Here is a 22,673-nt window from a genome sequence, read left to right as displayed (position 1 = left end):
CTCACAGAATACACTTTCACCAAAAGGGAAAAGGAAAATCTGTCTTGTCTTGTTGTTGAACATTGAGAGCGTGTAGTCATGTGTGCTTTATTTTCACATTTATGTCAACCACACAAATTTTGTGTGACCCATCCCAATTTGACATCAAACAACACGCGCAATGCAGCACTTTGTTGGTTCTGCCAAAGCTAACGTAGCGGTCTAATCAGTGCTCCCTTTTTGCCAAACAGCACAAACAGATGGACTAACATGCCGACACCGGTCACAGAAGAGACAAATAAAGTCCTCTATCTGTTTACAAAAAGCTGTTCAAAACCAGCTCTGATTGAGAGTCCTATCAAGCCAAGGGAATCACAACAAAGATGGGAAAATGGAAACCTACCAAAACACCACAAACAGATGGAATTAAATCCACAAAAACGGTGGCACAAGAGCCAAAATAAAGTCCTCTGTCCAGAATGAATGGTCAATACAGTAAAAGAGAGTAAAAAAAAAAAAAAAACTCCAAAAGTAAAACCATTAAAAATAAAGTTGGACTCAAGCTATTGGTAACAAAATAGCCCAAATAAGGTAATTTATTCACAAAAAGCTGATTAATAACACTGATAATCAGGCCTAAAACAAACAAACAATCCTTTCCGTTTATAAATGTGACCCGAGAAAAACCACCAACGCAAAAGACGATTGGCCAGTGGTGAGCTTCCACCTGGAATCCCGAATAATCCTTGAATCAAAATGGAAGATGGGGAGGGAATTTTCTGGAAAGTTGGCATCCTGCTGCGCGGGAGACCTTTGTGACAGCGAAGCGCTGAGGGAAAATTAGCTTTAATTCAAGGAGGGTCAATGAATAAAAATGAAGTCGCATCCCACTGGGTGGCATATTGAGTGCTGGGACCAATTTTATTTGAGAGATTAATTTCCTTCCCGAGGCTTGTCGTGAAATACCGTACTGTGTTTGAGTCGAGTGTAAGTGCCTTTCATTAAACTGCGCAGTCGACAAAGAATATAGAGAACGGCTGTTTTTGGAATTGTAAAATAATAGTTGTGAGGAGCCATTTTAGAAAAAAAAATAAAATAAAGCCATTTAAAGCCAAGCAGGATCGGATATTAATTCAGTGGAGCGTTTACGTTTCTTCAGACTGGAGCGTCATTAGAATTGTTTTAATTTGAGTCGGAAAATAAAAATACAAAAGTAGCTGCAACTTGAAATTGAATGTTCTAAGACTGCAGATGTATAAACTCAGCTTTATTTTTTTGCATCAATAAATCCACCGCAATGAGTCAAACATTTTAAGACAAATTTGGGAGATTGCGGTCAAGCGTATGCCATAAAACTGCATCTATCTGACATCCTTGTAAACTCTTTAGAGATTGAACAGTTTAGCTTGAGGCCTCTCCGGATATAAAATGGCCCCCGCGGAACGTGAAGTGGCACTTTAGCGACTGCGGCGGCCTTTAAGGGCCGACAATTACATTTATGACATGTTAGTGCAATGAAATCGGTCTTTTATGATACTCCAGGCTTTTTCGTTAACGTGATATCAAATGTGAGCCTCGTGCAACTCGACTGACCTCCCAAGGAGGCGCAATGTGCTGTCAACATTGCAAAACACAAACGCTGCGTCGCAACGGGAGAGAGTAAACTTTTCTGGCAGTCAACAATGTAAACAATAATATTATCGGCGTGCATACGCGAAGAGCCTCGCTATTTCCCAGGCTGCGCATTTTATTCTAAAACTCTTTGATTATTAATGTCGCGCCAGCTAAAAACAGCAACACGGAGCCTTCGCTTCTTTCCCGGTGTTTTAAACTCGAAATTAAAAGCCACCCCCAAACTTCGGTGGCGTTCCTGAGTCTCAGGGATGTTTACAGTGAAGGGGGAATCAAAGCGGCGGGTGCCGAGCTCAAGCAAGCGCGACGCGAGACTATGAAGAATAAATCATCCTTGACCTATCGTCACCGTGCCATTGTCAGGGAAAGAAAGGAAACAAAAGTGAAAGTATACGCGGAGAATGGCAACTGGCGTGAAGAGCCTTTGAGAACAATGCTCTGCTTATTTTTTCAGATGTCTTTGCAAGATCCAAATGTCATAGATTACAGATTTCCGACACGATTGATGATACTTTATGTAATCAGCAGTATTTATGAGAACGTTTGATTTCATTTTTTTTCTCAATTCCACAAGCAAAAATGATATCGGTAATGTTTAGTTGGCAACAAATGGTAAGGAGGACTAGTGGGCGGATAGCTGGCTTGCGACACACGCAAGAGTGTACAGCACAAATCGATAGTTGCTACAAAGAGCCAATTCAAAGTGTAAACACCTTTCCATTCATTGGAAGGAGGCAAGGTGAAACATATCACAGCTGACATACCGTGATGGAGGCTTTGTCGCCTTTGTATTGCCGGACCAGCATCAGACATGAAGAGGTTGGGCTTTTACGGAGCAAATTATATGAGACCCCCACCTAGGACAAGCATGTCTTTACGTGCTGTAGGCGGCGGCAAGAATCTTTACAAAAGAAGGTGTTAAGCAGAACAAGGTTTTTCGAACACAGCTTGTGGATCATATCTACCACCCGCAACAAATATGATGGCAAAAAGGACAATATGATATCATGTGATCCCATGTGTGTTTGATGATACAATACGAGGTTATACAAGGATTCATTACAAATACGATGAGATGCGACACGAGGAGAGACGATATGATACGACAGAATACAACGGAACGTGACGCTACCATATAATCCAACGTGACGCCGTGTACGAGGCCATAAAATGCGATGGGCTGCCATGTTATACGCTCGAGGAATTCGGGGTGATTCAACACGAAGTGATACAATACCGAAAGCTACATAACAACACAAATCCAATAGAATACGCAAAAAGCATTTGTGTTCACAAGTGAATCATCCCAATTTCTAATGCAATGTGATATGATGCAATAGTCTGCCATACGATTTGATACCATACTTTACAATGGTTCAATCACACAATACAATGGGATACAATTTTTGCGTTATGTTTGTTTCTGTCTGTAATTTTAGCCGTAGACATAAAACAGAATGGTATCACTATCAATGCAATGTGATACATGGCAAAATGATATCATGCATAATATATTAGGATGTGATGCAATGTAATACGGCATGATGCTGAACAATACGATGCCAATTGCGATCTAAATGAGTTCAACTGCCTTTTGTTGGCTTGCTAAAGGTATACCGTAAGACAATAAGAGGATTTATTTCTATCTATTTTTATCATTGAGCAGAAGGGATGCAAGGCATTACAATGTGATGCAATGCAATTTAATACACAGCAATGTGATGCCATGTAAATACGACGTGGTCCTAACCTCCAATCGGAATACACGTCTTCAACAACAACTGCAGGAAATAAACCATGATGCGTATTTTCAATTTAGCTTCAGGCGAGGAAGTTGACCCCCTCCGGAAAGAAATACTTTTTTGCTTTGCTTTCTCATCACGACCGCAACCCAATCGCATGTCTCCTCATTTTAATACAATCACCTCCCCCAGCTAGACATGGTAATCCTGTTCAGCGTCACCATCCCAGCTCTTGTCCGTTATCCCTCAATACCATCAAATCTTTCCACTTGGATTGCAAATCAGCCTGGGCCGGCCGGAATTGTCGACACCCTGCCCCGTTAGAGGAATCATATGTGTATGTGCTCTTGACGGCTTTCATAAATAAAAGAAGCGCTGTGTCCGCTCGCCTCCCGCAGCTTGGAAAGAAATCCGTTTGTCCTCATTTATTTCATGCAGCGGTGGCGGTGAGCTTTCATGGTCCCTTTGCATCTTGCTTTAACAAGTTGAACTGGGAAGGGGAAGGAAGCCATGGGGGGTGGAACATCTCGAGCTGTAAAAGGTACAAAAAGAAATCCGTGTATATAATGATTTTAGATGAGAGTGAAATATACTGTGCAGATAATATTGTTTAATATTCCATAAAAATGTTTCCAAATAAAGGCCAACATTTAAAAAGCACCCTTTCCAAGTTAACTGGCCATGAAAGAACGAATCGTGAGGTGATTGTGAGGACGGCGAGACGGGTTGAAAAGGGCTGATCGGTCGCCGATGCCAAATCGTCAGCCGTGAAGAGCAGTGCCACCTTGTTGAACGCGTCTTTGTGAGTCACGGGCAGCTGCTCGACTTCTCGCTGGAAAGATGATGCTAATCAGCTGGCGGAGAGAAACGACTCTTGACCTCAGAGCTGTCACTCGTGTTCACCCCGGTGCCGGTTGGCCACGCTCGGTGGGTCACCGTCACTTTTTGACGATTAGCCCCCCCCCCCCCCACACACACACACACCTTCACCCTCCGCAAAGTGATAAACGCAGAGTCAAACGGTTTTATTGTTTAGAATGGGCTAACCCTACAAAAGTATTCCAATGCCCAAACCGTACCGTCTAATTCAAAAATTATTTTTCCCCGAGTCGTGTCTGTATCAGATGACACCCCCAAATCCTAAACTGATGTTAAGTACATTAAAATGTTGGCCATTAATGCAAATTCCTTCGCCGGCTTGCATTTAAAGGAGCACGGCCTCTGTCAAGTATCAAAGCGCGCAAGCACAAATAACTTCAAGAGGGAGTAACGAGGCAAAAGCGAGAAAGGGCGAAAAGCGGGTTTTTTTTTTTTCGAAGGATCGCCTCATTTGGACTCTTTTGATCAGACAGATCTTAATTCGCAGTGCTAAAGATTCAGCGGCGTGTAGTGACGGAGGACGTGTCCCTCCTTTCACGATGTGTGAACCCATCACACTGTAATATATATATTTTTTTTCCAATCTGGCACTGGTGCTGTTTATGCACGGCAGCGGCCGTTCTTGAAGAAAAATGATGAGCTTGGGAACGCGGGCATCCAAACAAAACAACCTTTACTGAAGTGACAGATGCCCTTTGGAGGCTTCGAATGTGACGGTGCAAAAGAAGAAATCAAAGGCTGGGCAGCAGTGTGAAACTCAACTGATTGACTGATTTTTTTTTTTTTTTGGGTGCTGAATATCTTTAATACCGCCTGCCCCATGTCGAGATGCTAATTGAGTTCACGGTGTTAGCGAAAAGACAGAAGTGGCTCCATCAGGCATGAGGAGTAAGGTTAGACGTTGGACACAGTTTGGGTGTGAGGAGTATGATTTTGGGACCGGATTAAGGAAAGAATTGGGATTGGCCTTGATGTTGGCTTTTAGGATCCTGGTTTGTGTCAGGGTCAGGCCAAGATGCTCTGTTTGACGGACTTGCGATATCTCGTTTCCCCATGAAGCAGCGTCTTATTATTAACTATCTACTTGTGTTGCTCCAGCGTTTGTGTTTATTCATTTCATAATGGCATTTCCCATTATGTGTTGTTTGCATGTGGACTGACCTCAATAAACGGACACTGAAGAATAATTGTGGCCCTTTAAGATTGGAATGGAGTAGCCCTGCTTTGGCTGCTCTCAAATACTTTATGCGAATAAATCCAATGTCTCTACAGCTGCAGTCTAAATTCCTTGTCGCCTCCTTTCATCTCAGGAACAGTTAGATTACGATGAGGAGGCATCTTAAGGGGGAGCCGTTTGCTGCCTTTTTGTGTGACGGGAGCGTTAGCGCCAAAGCGCAGTGGAGCGCTCAGCCGGCAGACTCGGGTCATTAGAGAGGCTGCGGAGCGGCGAGGGTAAAGCACGCCTCAGGCAGTGTTTACATTGCGAGAATACTGATAGCTCGACACCCCGACGCTCAAGTGAAACCTCGCCACTCACGTGGCATTTCTGCTCAATCTCGGTTTTGGAATTGCAGCCAGTACGGAGCCGCAATGTGGATAAAACAAACGTGATTAATTGATCAATTATGGCAAATTTTCAAATGGTTAATATTAGCATTTCCTTTCCTGTGCATTTTTAATTGAATATCACCATTTTTGAGAAAATATAATATCCAACCGCTTTGTCTGATCTAGAAAAACTGGACGCATCCTGGGAAAAAAGAACACGCGGTCACTTCGAGATTCTCAGATGGTACCCGTATCTCCAATCAGACATTTCCAAAAGAAAATATATTCAAGGATCTGCTCAATAATTGATGAAAGTCACTTGCCGCGCGCGTGTTGTGTTGCTAAACACTTGTGCTGTCTCGTAAACAGGCGTGAATCATTCCCTGCAGAACCATAAAGATTTAAAGCCTACGAAATCCTTCTTGGCATTGCCACCAAAGCGCCCAAACAAACCCCCCTTCAATCGTGGCTCAAATGCAGACCTGAACGTCAAAGAACAAAATCCACCACACAGCAAACACACTCGTCTTTTTCAAATGGATGACGACTGGCCACCTCGGCATTGACAAATATCCTCAGATTTCACGCCATGTTTGCTGTTCAACTACGTTTGGCTATTTCTGCAGACACAGCTTGGTTTGACGGAAGCAGTGACCAAAATGAGAAGACACACATCTAAAATGATTACTGTATCAATTAAACAGTTTATTTACCTGATGTGAACACAAGAGAGTTCCAGCATTAGCCTGCCCTCTTCCAGTCGGCTGACTGAGCCTTCCACGCTAATGCAACCTGACGACAGCCGACAGAATTTTCACACGAGCCATCAATAATTAGACGAGGTGAGTCAGGGAAGGAAATGGATGGACGATGGGTAGATACGTATTTGTGATTTGACATGTGCTCTGCATAAGAGTCCTGTCAGGGAGGGGCCGGGTGGGGTCAAGGGCATAGTCTGTTGAGTTTCTCCCAGTGACATCAGAGACATCCGGATGAATCAGTCTTCTTCTACGTAAGTGGACGGAAACCAGCCCACCTGGGAACGAGTGAACAAATTCACAAGTGAATAGATTCAAACCAAGTCATATTGAGCCGCACCTTTCCAGCCGCCTCCCCCTTCCACCAGCCGCTGGATGTCTTGGTGTAGATGTTGACCACGTCCCCCCGCAGCAGAGACAACTCCCACGCGTCTCTGGAGCTGAAGTCGTAGCGAGCCACGGCCACGGCTAACACTCTGGGAGAAAACACTGGCGGGACACAAAGTTCTAGATGTCATCGGATGATCAGAGACGTGTTTAGATTTCATGATGATGTGATCGATAAAAACATGCGGGGAAGGTGACATCCGAGCATTTCTCATGAAGCGTAAAAGATACGTTTTTATACTTGGTTATCAATAACAGAAACATTAAAATATCAATATTTTGACCCAGAAATAGTTCAAACTGATCACTATTTGGTAGTCGTGTGTTGATGTAGCATATAAAAAAAATTCCAAGCTTGATATTTCATTCAATACTACCAACAATAGTCCCTCGCAATGTCATTTCTAGTCTAATCGTGACGCAAAAGGCACCACTGGCTGGCTATTGAGCGTCAAATCTGGTTCTGCATTATTTATTAGTTGAGCGAGAGAAAAAAGAAAAAAAGTCATGCAACAACACTGAAGAGCAGAGAAAGGCCGTGCAGCTGTACCTGACCAGAAAGGAGAGGAGGAGGGGGGAACAAAGCTGCAACCACCAGGAGTAACTACACACATACACACGCACAGCCAAAAAGAGAGAGAGAATGAGAGAAAGAGAGAGAGAGAGAGAAAGTTGGCAAAGTCAAAGACCAAGCAAAGGAAGCAACACTGAGTGGGAGAGAAGAGTAAAGAGGGCAGGTCTTTACAACATCTATTTTTGATTTAGGACTGAGGTCTTTTATTATTTATTAATATTCGAGTATTGTTCTTTTTGTTTTCATAGGGCAGTTGCACTTGTGCCCTATTAAGTCTGCCTAGCAACAAGTAGGCTGGCATCTACTGAGATGAGGCTTTTGAATTTGTAAAATATTTTATTATTTGTTTATAGATTCATAATTCTTTTTTGTCCAATGCAGTTTTTGAATCATGTGCATTGATTAAAAAGACAAATTTCTGTCTTCATATTTGTACACATACTAGATATTGTTATTACGACCTTCGGAGCTGTTGCACAGGTGCCCAATGAACTCTGCCTAGCAACAAGCTGAGGCCTTTATTTGTATATACACACACACAAACATCTTGTCAAATGCTTCTCTGGCAAAGCAGCAGCATCTGTTTTTTTTCCCCCAAATATATAAGCACTCCTTCTTTTGATTGTGTTTATTTATTTTTATTTCTGTTTTGTTTGGCATGGCATCTGTCTCTTCACGGAAGCCGGTGCCCACACTCTCTAGCTCCAAGTCTACGGGGGCGGATGACTTAAGGCAATAATAATCTATCCCAGAATGCACTAGGCATCAGTGGCTCTGTCAAGGCGTCTTCCCGCTGAATGCCGCCGCTGCTTTGAAGGCGCATGAGGAGGGACGAGGATGTGCAGACATACGTGCGCACACAAAAGGCTAACGTTAGCTTTGTTCTAGCGCTGGTGCTTGTTTACGAATTTCCACTCTAGCTACCTCCCGCGCTTTTTATTTTGCAAACTTTTTCCCCCAGGTTGTGTTCCTGCCGCGAGACCCGGGGTTTCCCTCAGGTTTGTGTCACTCACTCCTTTTCTTCCTCTCTTCTCCTTCTACTCGGCTGGCTGTGCAAGTGACATGTCATGTCCTGTCAGGAAAATTGTGCATGCATGTCGGAGGCGAGCAGTGTGCTATCCGGCATGACGCTCCCTGAGTAGGGGGGCTCCAGGTGCTCGCCTGGGGCACCGACCTCTAACCGGGAGCACTCTGGCGAGGCCTGCTGAGCTGCCAGGATGCCTCTCCATTCATTTCACTTTTATCTTGACTCAAAAATTTTTTTTTTACTATTTCATCCCTGCATTAACGAGCACATAGCAAGCAATGACCATTGAAGGTGGTCAACCTACTCAACTACCCTTCTCTCTTCACCAAGTGTCCACCTATTAATTGCCCGAGCGACTTTCCTCCAGTACCGACCGACGCAACAACTCGAGGTTCATTAAAGTTTTCCTCATTGCATTTTTTCCCCATCCGTCTCTTTTCTGTCCGTGTCGTCTCGTCTGTCTAACCGCCTCATTACCGCGATTTCTTCACTACCTGCCTCACTCCTTCCTTCAAGAATGCGTCGGATATCAAAGACACCGCGTCGACATACCGCTGATGGCTTTTTGCGGGCAAAAAAAATTTCTCCACAAAAGCCCACAAGACAGGGCCCTCAAATAACCCCCCCCCCCCAGTATCCATCTCCACTCTAAGCTGGGAGCATCTCCAGCTGTCAGACGCAAGAGTCTCTCCGGCAAAGTCTTTTGCGAGGGCGCACTCACCGCTGCCAGTCTTGCTAATGGCCCAAGACGAGCTTCCGTCGGAGCATTCCCGGTAAGGGATGCGCAGATTGGTGTCGAGGCTGCTGAAGCCTTCTTTTAAGGAGTGCTGCTTGTAGTACTCCACCAAATCCTGCAGGAGACCAAAACACACATGGCTGATTGACATATCTATCAACTCTGCAGCCAACTACTCTTACTCCCAAGATATCTTCCAATGGTGCCTACCATCACCAACCTACGAGCTAACCTACTCGACCTAACTACCTCCCTACCATGTTTAACAAATCTACCGAATCTATTTCCCTCTCACTTTGCCAACTTATATTATTATTCATCTGGTTAGCATATTTTAATGATGGTGATATTCTGCAGTGACTAACAACAAAACAACATCAAATAGATTCCACTCATGTTTCCGAGTCTTACCAGCAGCGTTTTGAAGAGTCGACTCTCTGCGATGTAAAAGCAGCCGTCCTTGGTCAGAATCTTAATGTGCTTGACTCTGTCGTTGAACCTGCGCGAGGATGAATAAGACATGCGCCGCTAATCAACTAGACACGCTTCCGACGTCAGGCCCGGCCTCCCGTGTTGAAAGTCACGAAGGTCTGTGAGAGTATCCTCAAGACCTCTTACGAACATTGGCTTTCATCAAATGAGAGCAATATCTAATGGCAGATTGCATTTAACATACAGTTGCTGTTCTATTCACTTTGCTGCCAGTTTGTATTCTTGTATAGGCAAAAAGATGTCGCCCTGGGAATTTCCTGGATGTTGACTGAGCTGCAAATCTCCCAGTGTAGTCTTACATCGCCATTTAAGACTCCATTTTGAGCATGCATCATCAGTATGCAAAGCCGTCATGCACAGGCGGGCACGCACACACACACACACACAAACAAACAAACAGACGTTTCCCGATAGAAGACCCAAAACAATGGATGGGGAAATTAAAAGGATTTTCCTTTGTGCACCGTTCAAGGTTTTCACAACGAGCACCTCAAGCATTCGGCAGTTGGTCTCCATTGTGTTTGCGTAATAGCATCGAGAGCCGAGCGCGACTAAAGAGCGCAGAGGTGCGGCATCAGGTGCTACCCGCGACAAATTCTTTCTTTGCATCGTTGATTCAATTAAAGAGCCTTCCTCTGTCATTTATTAGCACAGCAACCAAGGAAGGTTTTACGCTTGTGACATCAAACTTACTTTATACTAATGGCGTACTCTGTGCATTCTTTACTCCGATGCCGAACCAGATAAGTGCTGTTCCCTCGGTCCTGGAGCTCCTCCTCGGCCTGGCACCTCTCCATAGGCCCGGCGAACCTGCAAAGCACCCACCGGGTCTTTGTGAATGTGAACGACTGGACGTAATGGAGACTGACGTGTTGTTACCAGAGGTGCGCCGAGTAATCGACAGGCTTGGGTAGCTGGCACGAAGGAGAAGAAGAAAAGAAAGCGTCGGGTTATTTTGCCATTCATCGCACTTGAAAGGCTTGGAGGTCAGACGACTGCTAATGTGATATTGGAGGCACGGCGGGGGGCTAAAATCAGACCTCGACGGGAGCGCAGGCATGTAATGGAAAAGCACATCTCTTCGCCCCAGACGTCAATAGTGGCCATTACTGGGCTAAATGCATTGCGCTCACGCTTAATGCGACGTATTGATCAGAAAGGAAATATGCACACTTACGCAGGGGCAAGGCCTCACGGCGACGCTGGGAAAGAAGCCAATCTTGCCGCTCGCCGGGATTCTGCCCTGCGAATGCCACGGGATGTTAATCGCGTTAAATTTGTCCCGCACCTCCTCTCCAATCCCACCTCCTCCCTCCCTCCCTCCCTCGCTCCCTCCCCGCCCACGCCGTCGTGGATAAATCCTGGGCAATTAGCACGTAACAAGCGGCGCATCTAATTTGCAGGCCCAGTTAATTACGCTAGCGACTCTGTCGGCAGTTTGATTTGTAGCGCATCACAACAAGGGCCTCGTTTGGCCCCGGAGTAATGGAGGCTAGTTTGTGCCAGTGAATACTCAAACCAAACAAACTGTGTTTTAACTCGCACTCTTGTTTATCTCTATTCAGTGTAGGAATTGCATGCAGAATTTTTTTTTTTTTTTTTTTTTTTAATCATCTGCACCAAACTGAATCTTCTAAAAAGAAGACAAACATCAACGATGTTTTACTTTGCTAACAATGACACCTTCAAGTTGTTATATATTATTTAATTGATGATTTTTTTGGTTTTGGACTACACTGTTTGTGAGATTTTTCTAAATTTGTATTGTGCTGTTCGCCTGATCCTGTCATGTAAGCATTAGCATTGATGCTTAAGTGACTTTTAGAGTTTCACGGGGTTTCAACGTTGACTTTTATTATTTTTCGGGCTGTAGCACTTTTAGCTTCCACTGAATGATATGCCGGATGTCCTCAGTGGAAGTCTGCAGTCCAAAGTGACACTCTCGCCATAGATTGAGTTCATTTATAAGCGTTTAAGTCAACTAATTGAGAAGATGGAGTTCCTGACAACTCTATTCTACGTTTTGCCTTTTCCCTACTAACTCGTCTCCATTAGGCTCGCCAAGCTTTTTTCGGGGGGGGGGGGGCAAGAGCATTCAGAAAAAAGCCTGGCGGGTAACTCAATTGGAGTCTCTGTGATTCATTCTACGCAATAACATTTCATCCAAGCTCTTTTGGTTCTATTTGTTATGCCCTGGATAAGCGTGTGCTAAAAAGATTAAATGCATTACTCGGGCAGCATAAACAGGAGGCACCCGCCGAAGGATCAAATGAAATCACTCTGATTGATTGTATTGTTGTGCCAGCGGGACGGAGATAATTGCCTTCTGGGTAACGGGGGAGGTTGGATGTGAGCGGGCGGATGGGGATGTGGGCGGGGGGGGATATAATTCCATCCCATGGCGCCGTCGGGGACGCCCGAGATTAAGGCTACCCTGCGGAGTTTTAATTGTCGTCACAAGTGCTTCTGTTCTGAAACTGAGTAACCTTTGTGTATTTGTAAGATGGTGCAAATGCATATTTTATGCTCTATTTTCTGGTTTTGACAACAGTTGTCAATATGGAAATTCTATGGCAGCGGATGGTAAAGTATGGCCACGGAGCACTTAATCTGAGCCACTGACCTTTTAGATTATCAGGAGTTATTTCTAATATTTGTTGCATTCATGTCATCATTTTTCCGTAAATGGTTAAACTAAAATCGATTTATTGTAAATAATGTTCAGAAAATTCGAATTTATTTTGAGAAATCATTGCTCATTGTCATTACAGTTATTGAAATTGATATAATTTAAAAATGATTATATTATTTTGTTATTAAACGAAATCTCTATTGCCTCAGTCCCATTAGAGGTGATGATGAAGAGGAAATAGTATTTTTTCTTTTGGTGAAGAAGGTCTGTCACAACACAGACAAATATGGAAGATGAGGATTTAATGCCTCCGCCACCAGCCGGGATGAATTAGTGACCTTTCAAAAAAACAGATGAAGTCAAACGATATCATCTGCCTTACTAAGCAAAAGGTGAAAGCTCCTCCGCAAGCTGCAAACACCCGGCGTGTTATTGTCTCACTAAAGCCGCTAAATTCATCATCTCGTTGCTGACATCATACAGCGCCAGCTATGATTTCATGTGACCGAGAGTCACATGACCCGTGTGTCATACCTTGCCCTAAACACTTTGCGTCAGAGTCAAAGTGACAGACGAGAGCTCCGACCCCCACAAAGGCGGGAGAACATTTGCTCATCAGAATTTCTGACCGCATAAGCCTTGACAAAGCCTCATTGCTAGTTTTTGATTCCTGCTGATAAAACGAAAATAAGAAAAGGCCTCCCTGAAGAGTTGCGAGTGGCACGCATGCACGCACCTGCCACCAAGAGCTGTGCAGGTCGGCGAACATCAGCTCGATCACGTCCCCCGTGCGGGCGCACAACGGGGGGCCGCCTGGTGGGGAGGGGACGCCGTCATAGTCTTGGATCACCAGCATCCTGGGGAGACCTTGAACATGCACATATTTTTTATTTATTTATTTATTTCAAATATGAATGTGAACATTTTTTTTCCTCATTTAAAAATTGCAGTCTTGGGAAAATAAAAGCATACATTTACCGGAAAGACTTACTTTACATAATTATAATAAATAAAGTCATAATTTTCAGTTGTTGTAAGACAATTGTCCCCCCCAAAGAAGCTGAAGCTGAGGTAAAGCCCCTCTCCCCAACATGAAGTCATCTTTCGCCAAAGTGGCCGTTCACTTTGGCAGCAGATTCCTCTCCGTCCTTCCAGATGCAATATTTTCTCAGGGCGCCTAAATAAAATAAAAAAATAAAAACATGGCCACCGGCATCGGGCTCTGAATTGGAGACAGAGCGCTGCTGCCAGGGCGGACGACACGGCCACTTTGTCTCCCGCCCTTCGTCGGAACCCCTGAGCAACCTATTAAGTGAAGCCGACATCCACACACTCATACCGGCAACAGCAAAGCGGCAAGTTTTCCGCGACTTGCCCAAATTTGAAAAACTGTCTACATCTCATGGTACCCAAAAAAAAAAAATCTACATCCACAAAAAGCCAGACTGACCTGAGTCTGGAGGTGTTGTGCCTTCCTGAGTGGAGATAAGCGATGACATCGGTGCGACCTAAACAATATGGTCATCAGGTACACTTAAGAGGCTTTCATCTCGGAGGAAATACAATTAGCGTACCATAATAAACAAAAAAAATAGCAAAGGTTACATTGAAGAAGACTTCCTACCTTGGAGCGCTTCTTGGATGACTCTGCAATACCAAAAGAAGAAGCCAGTATGAATACTCAAAATAAATTTCTCATCCATTGCAGTCTGTGCGCTTCGATTTACACCATTAAGCTCCGTGCAGAGAATCGGACCTTATATTCGAGTTGATAAATTTTTCAACCATATATGATGGTCTGTGCACATCTAATTGACCATATTAATGGTTTGTAATGAACCATATTAAAAAGCGTCTGTAATAATCCGAGCACCTCAGGCAGTTCACACGAGGATCTGTAATATACCATATTTTCTGGTCTGTTCAAATCTAGAGAGGATCAGTTGAAGGTTGTTCTCACCTGTCCTCCTGCAGAATCCCAGCTGACCCAGACACTCCTTGTGGACAGCCAATGTACATTTTAAACAAACGTAGCCTTGGTTGAAGATGCCCCTGCACAGTGATGCAACACATCTTTTGTGATGTCTCGGATGAAAACATGAAGAGAAAGTGGCAGTGTTACCTGAGAAGCAGGTGACAGAAGCTGCATGAAGAGATTCGGTCAAAGGTGTGCATTTTGAAGTGGTGACCATTATGGTTGGCCAAGGCCGGTCGGATGTTCGAGCTGATCCAGTAAATGGAGAAGAAAACAAACTTGGATGTAAATGTAAATGCCATTTGGAAAATAATACTTACACAGCCATTTCAAACTGATCCAGCCATTTCTTCTTCAGCTCCCTGGTTTTGAAGAAGAGCTCAAAGCCTGTGTGGCCCTGCTGGTGCGTCACGTAGAAGCCGTAACACCACTATGAGGGCCAACAAACAACATCGGTCAGATTTTTATTTATTTTTTTAAAGTAAAAAAATAATAATAATAATTTGAAACTACTGCTGTCCTGCTCTTTTTAAAATCATGACTCAAAAAAAAAAAAAAGGCAAAATATTCTCCTTTTTCCCTTATTCAATTAGGACTGTGTTGACATTGGATTTACCTGAGTTTTGGAAAAAGAAAAAAAACAAACTATTTCTCAACAACATCAGTGAATTAGAAATTTGGGCAGACTCCTGAACGGCTGGTCCATGTCAGGGTTCGACTGAAATCATTTTCAGACCAAATAAGCAAAACGTTTCTGGAGATTCTCCAGTGCGATCCGACACACAGACATATTGAGGATCAATTTCCGAGGTGTACCAAAAGCACCAGCTTCTCTCGGGCCTTAATGTGCTGCAAGCTTGTCGTGTCACATCTGATCAAATCAGCTTCAGTCGCCGCCCGCCACTGTTTGCGGCCCCTGTGAACTCCACAAGTGTTTTAGAGCTCCACCGAGCGTTAAATCAGCGCCGCCGCCGCTGCGACTCCGCGTTCACGCTCTGAAGTTTCATTTAGCGACCGATGATAGATCGCTGTGAGCAACCTCGGACCACTGCGCACGTTCATTATTCGCTATTAACGCGACGGCGATGCGGCGGCAGGCTTGCTCTTTTTCTTGTCTGCGTTGCTGCCTTCGTCGTTTCTACAAAGCCGGAATTGGGACACAGGGGTCGACTTTATCATGGCGTGATTTTTCAATAAAGGGACTCGGACCTAGAAAAACAAATTCCTCTTCTTTTTTCCAAGACAGGAAGTACAACTTTTGTTTTCTATTATGAATCGTTTTTTTCTAATTTAAAAATACCAGGTTTTCAGTTCCTAGTTTTGGTATGTTGGTGAAGTATAGTCAGCGTGGTCCAGATTCTTTCTTGTCATTCTTACTGATTTCAAATGTGCTGAATCAAATATTGTGTCCAAGCCCACCTTCTTGCCCTCCTTGTCCGACATGGGGTTGTCGGTAATCTTGAAGACATTGAGGTCAAGCACGTCCTTCATCTCGTAGTTGTCGCCGCGTCGTTTGCACACCACGGCGGCCACGTCGAACAGGAAGAGGTGTCTGAAAAACAAAGAGACGTCTTACCGGAGTGTTACGATGGAGACAAAATGTCCGCTTCGCAAACCTGTCCAGCTTCCTCCGGTCAAAGTTGGACACCATGCGCACTTCTCCATCTCCTCTCGGGCGACCATAGCGGATTAGAGGCTGGTTCTTTCAAAAAAAAAAAAATAGAATGTCAGTATTAGAAAATAAGAATGAAACAACAATCATATTTGTAAACAAGACTAAAATTACAACTTTTTCCTTATCAAATTATGACTATTGTCATTTATTTCACAACAAATCTAATTACAGCTATTTCTCCTACTTTACTTTTGTCATTTTCTTTCCAGCCTGTCCCTGATACTCCTCTGCATAATTAAAAGGCATAATGATTAAAAGAATCAACTGCTAATTAATATTTGACCAGCTTAAATACCTTTAACATAAACACTGGCCTTTGTCTAATTAGACACTGCCAGCAACAATTACCATATTGTTCCTATCGGCTTATGTTTATGCTCTCAATGAAGACTTTTTAACAGAGCGACCCTGAACACATCCTATCATATTTATTCACTACACATATGTGATGTTATGAAAACACAACATGCATGTGCCGTACCAGGTTCTCGATGGAGCGCTGGTACTGGTCCATCTCCCGTAGAGTCTCGTTGTCTCTCTTGACCTCATTGACAAATTGAGCCAAGTCCTGTCAAAACACACACACACACACGCGCTTTATTAGATACACACCATATTTCATCTTTTACTGCAGGAGAAGTTGGATGGATGCAAAAATATTGACATCAGCCACAATATTAGGTACGGGGAACCTCTGCTGTTCCGACCAAGCCTTGCCACAAAGAGTGAAAATCTGTAAATATTTAATGTGCACAAAAAAATGTTTTGTAATTACTTAAAGATGCCACAGGATGGCAGCAAAACACTATCGGTTAGACACGGCTACGGTCTGATTAAATTAAGCTCCTCTCCTCAGTTCAATAGAGTTGCTTGGCAACAAAGATGTCACCAGATGTTGCGCCAAAAATAGATTTGCAAAAAATAACACAGGGTAAATTCTCAAAAAAATCCACAGTCACAAATGTGAAATGCGAATTTCCAGAGCAAAGGGTCACTGCTCATCTATTTCCACTTACTTTCATGGCATCCAGCGCCACCTTCAGGTTGCTCTTGTCTGTGGCATCGTGAGTGTGCTTGAGAAGCTCCTGCAGGAGGATGAAAAGAATTCATTTGCTGTAGTCTCGGGTCATTTGGCGGCCGAGTACGTAACTTAATTGCTAATCGGGCTAATCTCTTATATGTATATTATATTAGAGAGAGAGAGAGAGACAGAAAGAAACAGAGTAATATAGAGAAAATGTTATTTCTTTATTTACTGATTGAATCTGGTTTTCAACTTAAAAAAAACTGCTTTTTTTCTCAACTTGAATCTCCAAAATGTAAAGCTTATCCCACCAAAAAATCTAAATACAACCCACGACTTTCTTTGAACTAATCCTTAGAATGCTGAGGGAATTTGCATTTAAAAGAGCATTTAAAGTCACGCCTGCATGTGCCCTCCTCTCGAGCTATCAGCAATGGGATGTAATTGATGGCAGGAGAAGGCATGTGCGCCTGCGGCCATCTGTTGACGACACCTGAGGACGACTTTGTGAAGGTCAACGCAAATGAACGCAAATGAGTCCACCAGGGGTGAATTTACTCTATTTTCTTACACTTCAAATGCTCCTCTTTAAACTGCATATTTTTTGTACACCAAACAAACAGAATACAAAATAATGAATTAACAAGCGGTGTTATTAAATCATGGCAGTTAAACTATCTGAGGACATATTTCATCTTAAAATGTACAAATGCATCCATATTTTGGTGGCTTTACTGAGACTGTAGGCCAAAATGTGGAGAGGTCGCCCCCTAGTGTGTAAATTGAGAACAGTCACATCGACGTAGTTCACGCCATCTTTCACCATGTTTATTTTTTTTACACAATTCAGTCATAATAATTCTTCTAGATTTTTAATTTGATGTAACGTAATGTATTTATATAATTTGTAAATTTTTATTTTGAGATTTATTCATTATTTCTTAATACATTTAAAAAATAATCCAATTTCTTCCATTTAAAACCAGCACTTTGGTAAAATAAATAAATAAAAACATACATTAGAAAGGTCCATACCTGTAGCAAGAGGTGGTACTTGAGAACCCTCTGCATGGGGACCACCAGCAGGTCCCTCAGGGTGAATTTGCCATTGTTGGCCCTTTTCGAACACTCCTGCAAGCGTAAGTGTGATGAGAACTTCTGGGACATTTTGAGTGACCAATACAAGCCGCCTTAACGAGCAATCTTGGCGTAGTAGTTTTGGTGATCGGGTGAAATCCTGACCTCCAGCTTGAGCCGCACATCCTCTTTCTCCTTGCAGATGAGGTCAAGCACAGCAATGGCAATCTCCACGCGGCTGCAGTAGACGCCATAGATGAGAAGTCTGCGGGAACAGCGATACAATTAATCAGGACATCATAAAAAAAATGATGTAAGAATAATACAGTGAAATGAATTGACATCATAACTGCCCTCACATAGTTTGTGCACCCATGACTTGATCAGCAAGGTGGGTGAAGATACAGAGCCACTTTCAAGCGACAGCAATTGTTGATGCGGTGGATATTTGTAGTTTAGCCCTTAACCCCGGTCGTCAAGGTAACAAAAGCCAGACTCCGCCATTGTAAATACACGTGAAAGATGAATACCTCTCTTTGTAGCTGATGAAGATCTGGTAGAGATTCAATGCGTTCTTATTGACGATGGAATCCTGAACGTCAGCCATCAGACTCTTGTGAACCTTCACCATGTCCTGTGGCGAGTGTGAAAGCAATGAAATATTTGAAAATAACAATGATATGAATAACAATAATACATTTATTCATCCACACAATAAGAGGAAAACTCACTGGGATATTTACAAACACTTGGTCGATTTCGGCCACGGAGAAAAACTTCTTGAGCGGGTTGAGGAAATACTGTGCAAAGACACGCGCAGACAAACATAAGCGTCATTATGCAACCTTCTGGCCACAATATGAATGTTCATGCATATTAATTTATAAGAGCTCTCAAAAGGAAGCGGGCGCTATTGCAAATTAGGGAGAAATTTACATAAAAAGTGGAACAAGTGATAGATAAACAAGAATAGGCCACCATAAAATATCCAAGTGGACAGCCACTAAAATCAAAAGTGCATAACCACAAAGTATTTGATGGCGGTCATTTCGTCGGTAGTGGCTCCAAAATGATGAATCTTCCACCGGCCTGCTGCCAAGTCGTGAGTGGAGAAACTCAAGTATGGATGCTAAAATATTGTCTCAATCGTGTCAACCAATTAATAATAAATGTCAACACAGTGGAAAGAGTTGCACGTTTGATCGTGCTGTTGCAAGATCATAGGCCGTACCTTCTCGATGGATTCCAGCGTCTCGGTGTACTTCTCCTCCGTCTGTTTGATCTCGGCGAGGCAGCAGCTGCGAACGTCTGACATTTCGACCTGCTTCTGGAAAGAAACGTGACTTGCAGTAAATCTTTTTTAAAAAAAAAAGCGATAGAAAGTACTTTCGGCAAGCTGCTAATAGTAAAGCAGTATACTAATTTGTGTGTGTACCTGCTGCTCGGTCCTCATGAGGTCTTCATAAATCTCTCCTCCTGAATAGTCTTCTTCCAGGCTGTAAACTGCCACGTACAAATCCTCCTCACCTTCCATGCCATTTTCACTATGAGCCCCACAAAAAAAAAAAAATTGCAAACTTAACACAACATCCTTTTGATTGTTTTGAAAATGTAGCCCTGAAACTGAACATGAAAATGAATACAAACTTGTGAGAAGACCCACAAATGGCAGGATATCTTAAATTTTGGTTCGTAGTGGCCATTTTAAGGTTCTTTTGGAAGAAATTCTAATGACCATTAAACTAAAAACCCAGCAAGCTCAAGGTTAGAGCTTGACCAAACTTGTGTGATGAAGAACCAACCATAGTGATTCATTTGCGCCCCCTACTGGCAAAACTAGCCACAACGCAAGTTACCCACCTACCTTCCCGAGTGTTTAATAGGCATGTCATGCAAACTCATTCATTTCCTTTGATAATAGCAAATAAACAGAGCAGAGCCCCAGAGAGCCAAGATGACGGGCCGAGACAGTTTTGACACACACGCGCGCTGACATAATTATGTTATATCAACAGCAATAATGGACCCTCAGAGAGAGAGAGAGGGGGGGTGGGTGGGACACCTCATACATACTCAATCAGGTCTTCCAGATGATTGTAAATGTCTTCGTCCTTTAGACTCTCCTCTGTGTGGAAAGGCCTGCAAATGACAAAGAAAACATTTAAGACGGGAGAGTTTATTTATTCCTGACGTGAGGAGCGTGTTAAAGCAAGCATTTAGGGAAAAAAACAGCCTGGACGAGAACAACAGACACTTACTTGAATCCTCCTTGCTGGGCAATTGCTGTGTATGAGAGCTTGGATAAAGTGTCCATTACCTGGGGAGATATTTAAGATCTAAGAAGGACTGGTTATAGTCAAGAGCTTGAAAACCACAAAATTTCAGGAAATATGTTGGTTTCACAGTGCGCTAAGTGCAAAATTGTGATTGTTATCGTCAGTGAAAACGATAAGGAGGGGGGGGCAGCAATTTTACTTTGACGTTATAAACAAGAAAAAAAAATCCAAAATTGTCCACCATGTGAATTTGCAGCATCGCATCTTTGTGGTATGACACTCGACATAAAATATCTATGTTGCCTTTAACAGGAACTTTGACTAATTCCCTTCCGGATACAAGAAATTCAAAAATCAAGGGGTTATATAAAACATGTGGTCACTGTAATGTAGGTTAGTCGCATTCTAATGCTGCATCTTCTCATCCTGCAGTTGGCATGACTAACAAAAAGTGGATTATCTTGGTTTTAATTTTTCACATGTTCCTTTCTGGAGAGGAAAAAAAAAAACAGCAACTTTTCCCATTTGTACAAGTTGTAAACATCACAAGAGCTGGATCTAGTCCATCGGGGATGAACCTGACACACTGAATTGTGACGCCTTGCCAGAAGGTTGTTTGACTGAGATTATACGGTACCGTAGAAGACGGGTGGTACAGTACATATTTGCAGTGTGTGGGATTATCAGATTAACTGGAAGCTTCTTTGGACCTCAAGTCAACGGAAAGAAAATGCATGCCAGCACTGAGATTTAAAGCCGTTCCCACGTTTTGGAGAACTGTTCATTGAAAAGCTCATATGGCGATATAAAAATAAATCTGAAATTCACCTTTCCAAAATCGCGCACGTCAAACAGGTCGAAGGCGTCGAAGAGGTCACTTTTCTTCATGCCGAACACGTCGCAGCAGCACATCAGGAAGGTGCGAATGTTCTTCAAGCACAGAAACTGGAACGATGAAGAAAAAATACATCATAAATAATAAATAAAATAATAATAAAAAGTAAAATAAAATTATAATAGTAATAAATAAATCAGCTTGCCATAGTTGTGAGTATGTTTGGAATCCTACAAATAAAAGTCACAGCACATCCTCTGGCCATAGCAGCGCTGGAGGGAGCCTTGTTTGTCCCACAATACTGCACTCCACTGACCCCGATGTCATGCTTTAAGCCGAGGAGCGATAGCGGGTCACTGTGAAAGGGGGCCACACACATGTGGCTTTTTCTTTTCGCTAGTACATGTCCCACAGCTGCAGGCCGTCCTACTGTTTTGCCATCACAGTCTAGTGAGTATGCACAACAGGGCTGTGTAAAAAAAACCTCGCTGCCTCATCTTAGGGCTATTCAAGTGACATCATCATCATCAGCAACAAGACATTTGCCATTCAACATGGCCCTGATGAGAAAAAGCATTACTCTTGAAAATATTTTATGACCTTCCGCCAGACGGGCGGATCAAAGTTAGGATGTTATCTGGCCCCCCCTGAGAAGCCACGGGACAAACTGGAAGTCGCCAAACTTGGCTTTTCTGATAATTAAATCGCTGTATCGTGATATTATCAATATTGTTGGTGAAACACAGCAACAACATCTTATTTTGTTAAATGGTATTGATTGTTGTGGTGCTGGTATGTGTTTTTTAAATAAACGATATCAACTATCAATGTCACTGTATCGTGATGGAAACATTTCATATTTTATCATAATATATCAATAGAGTATATATAGTGTGATCCTATCAATATTGCTGTAAAACCAATAATGTTGTATTGTACCATTCAGTATCGCTTATTATATTTTATTATTATAAAATGAACCACTTTAGTAAAGGCAGATTCCCAACTTTTCGAGTGGAGTGGTACCTGGGACATCTGCGGCCTGAGGTTGATCTGCTTCAAGTCGATGCTGTGCACCTTCAAGTTGTTGAGCAGCTGGCAGAGCAGCACGCCGTCGCGCAGCGTCTGCGCCAGGTCGAACACCTGCGCGGTGTCCGCGGTGACGCGATGGTTGACTGGCAGAACCTTGCAGCCGATGAGCCACGCGGCGCACTGCCTCCAGTACTCCATGACGGACGGACGGACGGGCAGTGCGTGAACTAGTTCAAAAGGAAGAAAGTTTACGCGCAGAACAGCACCGCATGACTACAACTGGGTGGATCGCAGATGAGCAAGTGGAGGAGGCACACGACACAGCAAGCAACTTAAGTGATGTGGGTCAAAAGTGGGCATAGACCCCCCCCCCCCCTCCTCATTCAAAGAGGT

General features: G+C 43.2%; 1 protein-coding gene across 3 annotated transcripts; it reads right to left on the bottom strand.

Annotated features, from left to right (window-relative positions):
* Nucleotides 1-73: 73 nt before the first annotated feature.
* LOC133165081 (guanine nucleotide exchange factor VAV3-like) lies at nt 74-22,607 on the bottom strand. Of its 3 annotated transcripts, XM_061294501.1 has the most exons (28): nt 22,275-22,606; nt 21,242-21,358; nt 20,396-20,454; nt 20,211-20,276; nt 19,573-19,681; nt 19,369-19,464; nt 18,869-18,937; nt 18,668-18,771; nt 18,303-18,402; nt 18,096-18,191; nt 17,053-17,121; nt 16,518-16,604; nt 15,978-16,063; nt 15,781-15,913; nt 14,682-14,791; nt 14,509-14,610; nt 14,347-14,438; nt 14,011-14,033; nt 13,837-13,894; nt 13,123-13,253; nt 10,932-10,997; nt 10,634-10,668; nt 10,448-10,564; nt 9,674-9,761; nt 9,248-9,377; nt 6,879-7,027; nt 6,494-6,816; nt 74-3,885 (listed from the first exon to the last, which is right to left on the bottom strand). In XM_061294501.1, exons 1-27 carry the CDS (start codon nt 22,476-22,478, stop codon nt 6,778-6,780), a joined length of 2,535 nt encoding a protein of 844 aa, XP_061150485.1. In that variant the 5' UTR covers nt 22,479-22,606; the 3' UTR covers nt 74-3,885; nt 6,494-6,777. The 3 variants fall into 3 exon arrangements, with proteins under 3 accessions (XP_061150485.1, XP_061150484.1, XP_061150486.1); XM_061294500.1 differs by having other exon boundaries at nt 6,494-7,027; nt 22,275-22,607; XM_061294502.1 differs by lacking the exons at nt 74-3,885; nt 6,494-6,816; nt 6,879-7,027 and having other exon boundaries at nt 9,324-9,377; nt 10,932-10,992; nt 22,275-22,607.
* Nucleotides 22,608-22,673: the final 66 nt, after the last annotated feature.

Source organism: Syngnathus typhle, linkage group LG13 (assembly GCF_033458585.1).
Source record: "Syngnathus typhle isolate RoL2023-S1 ecotype Sweden linkage group LG13, RoL_Styp_1.0, whole genome shotgun sequence".
Classification (NCBI taxonomy): domain Eukaryota; kingdom Metazoa; phylum Chordata; class Actinopteri; order Syngnathiformes; family Syngnathidae; genus Syngnathus; species Syngnathus typhle.
The sequence above is the reverse complement of the archived record's forward strand: the minus strand, read 5'-3'. Positions and strand labels throughout refer to the sequence as shown.

Excerpts from the sequence above, each read along its gene's own strand:
- LOC133165081 (XM_061294500.1), bottom strand. The coding sequence starts at position 22,478 with ATGGAGTACTGGAGGCAGTGCGCCGCGTGGCTCATCGGCTGCAAGGTT. Across the intron at positions 14,611-14,681 it reads GATCAGTTTGAAATGGCTGT|CTCGAACATCCGACCGGCCT; the intron begins GTAAGTATTATT and ends TTACTGGATCAG. Across the intron at positions 14,439-14,508 it reads TTCTGTCACCTGCTTCTCAG|GGGCATCTTCAACCAAGGCT; the intron begins GTAACACTGCCA and ends ATCACTGTGCAG.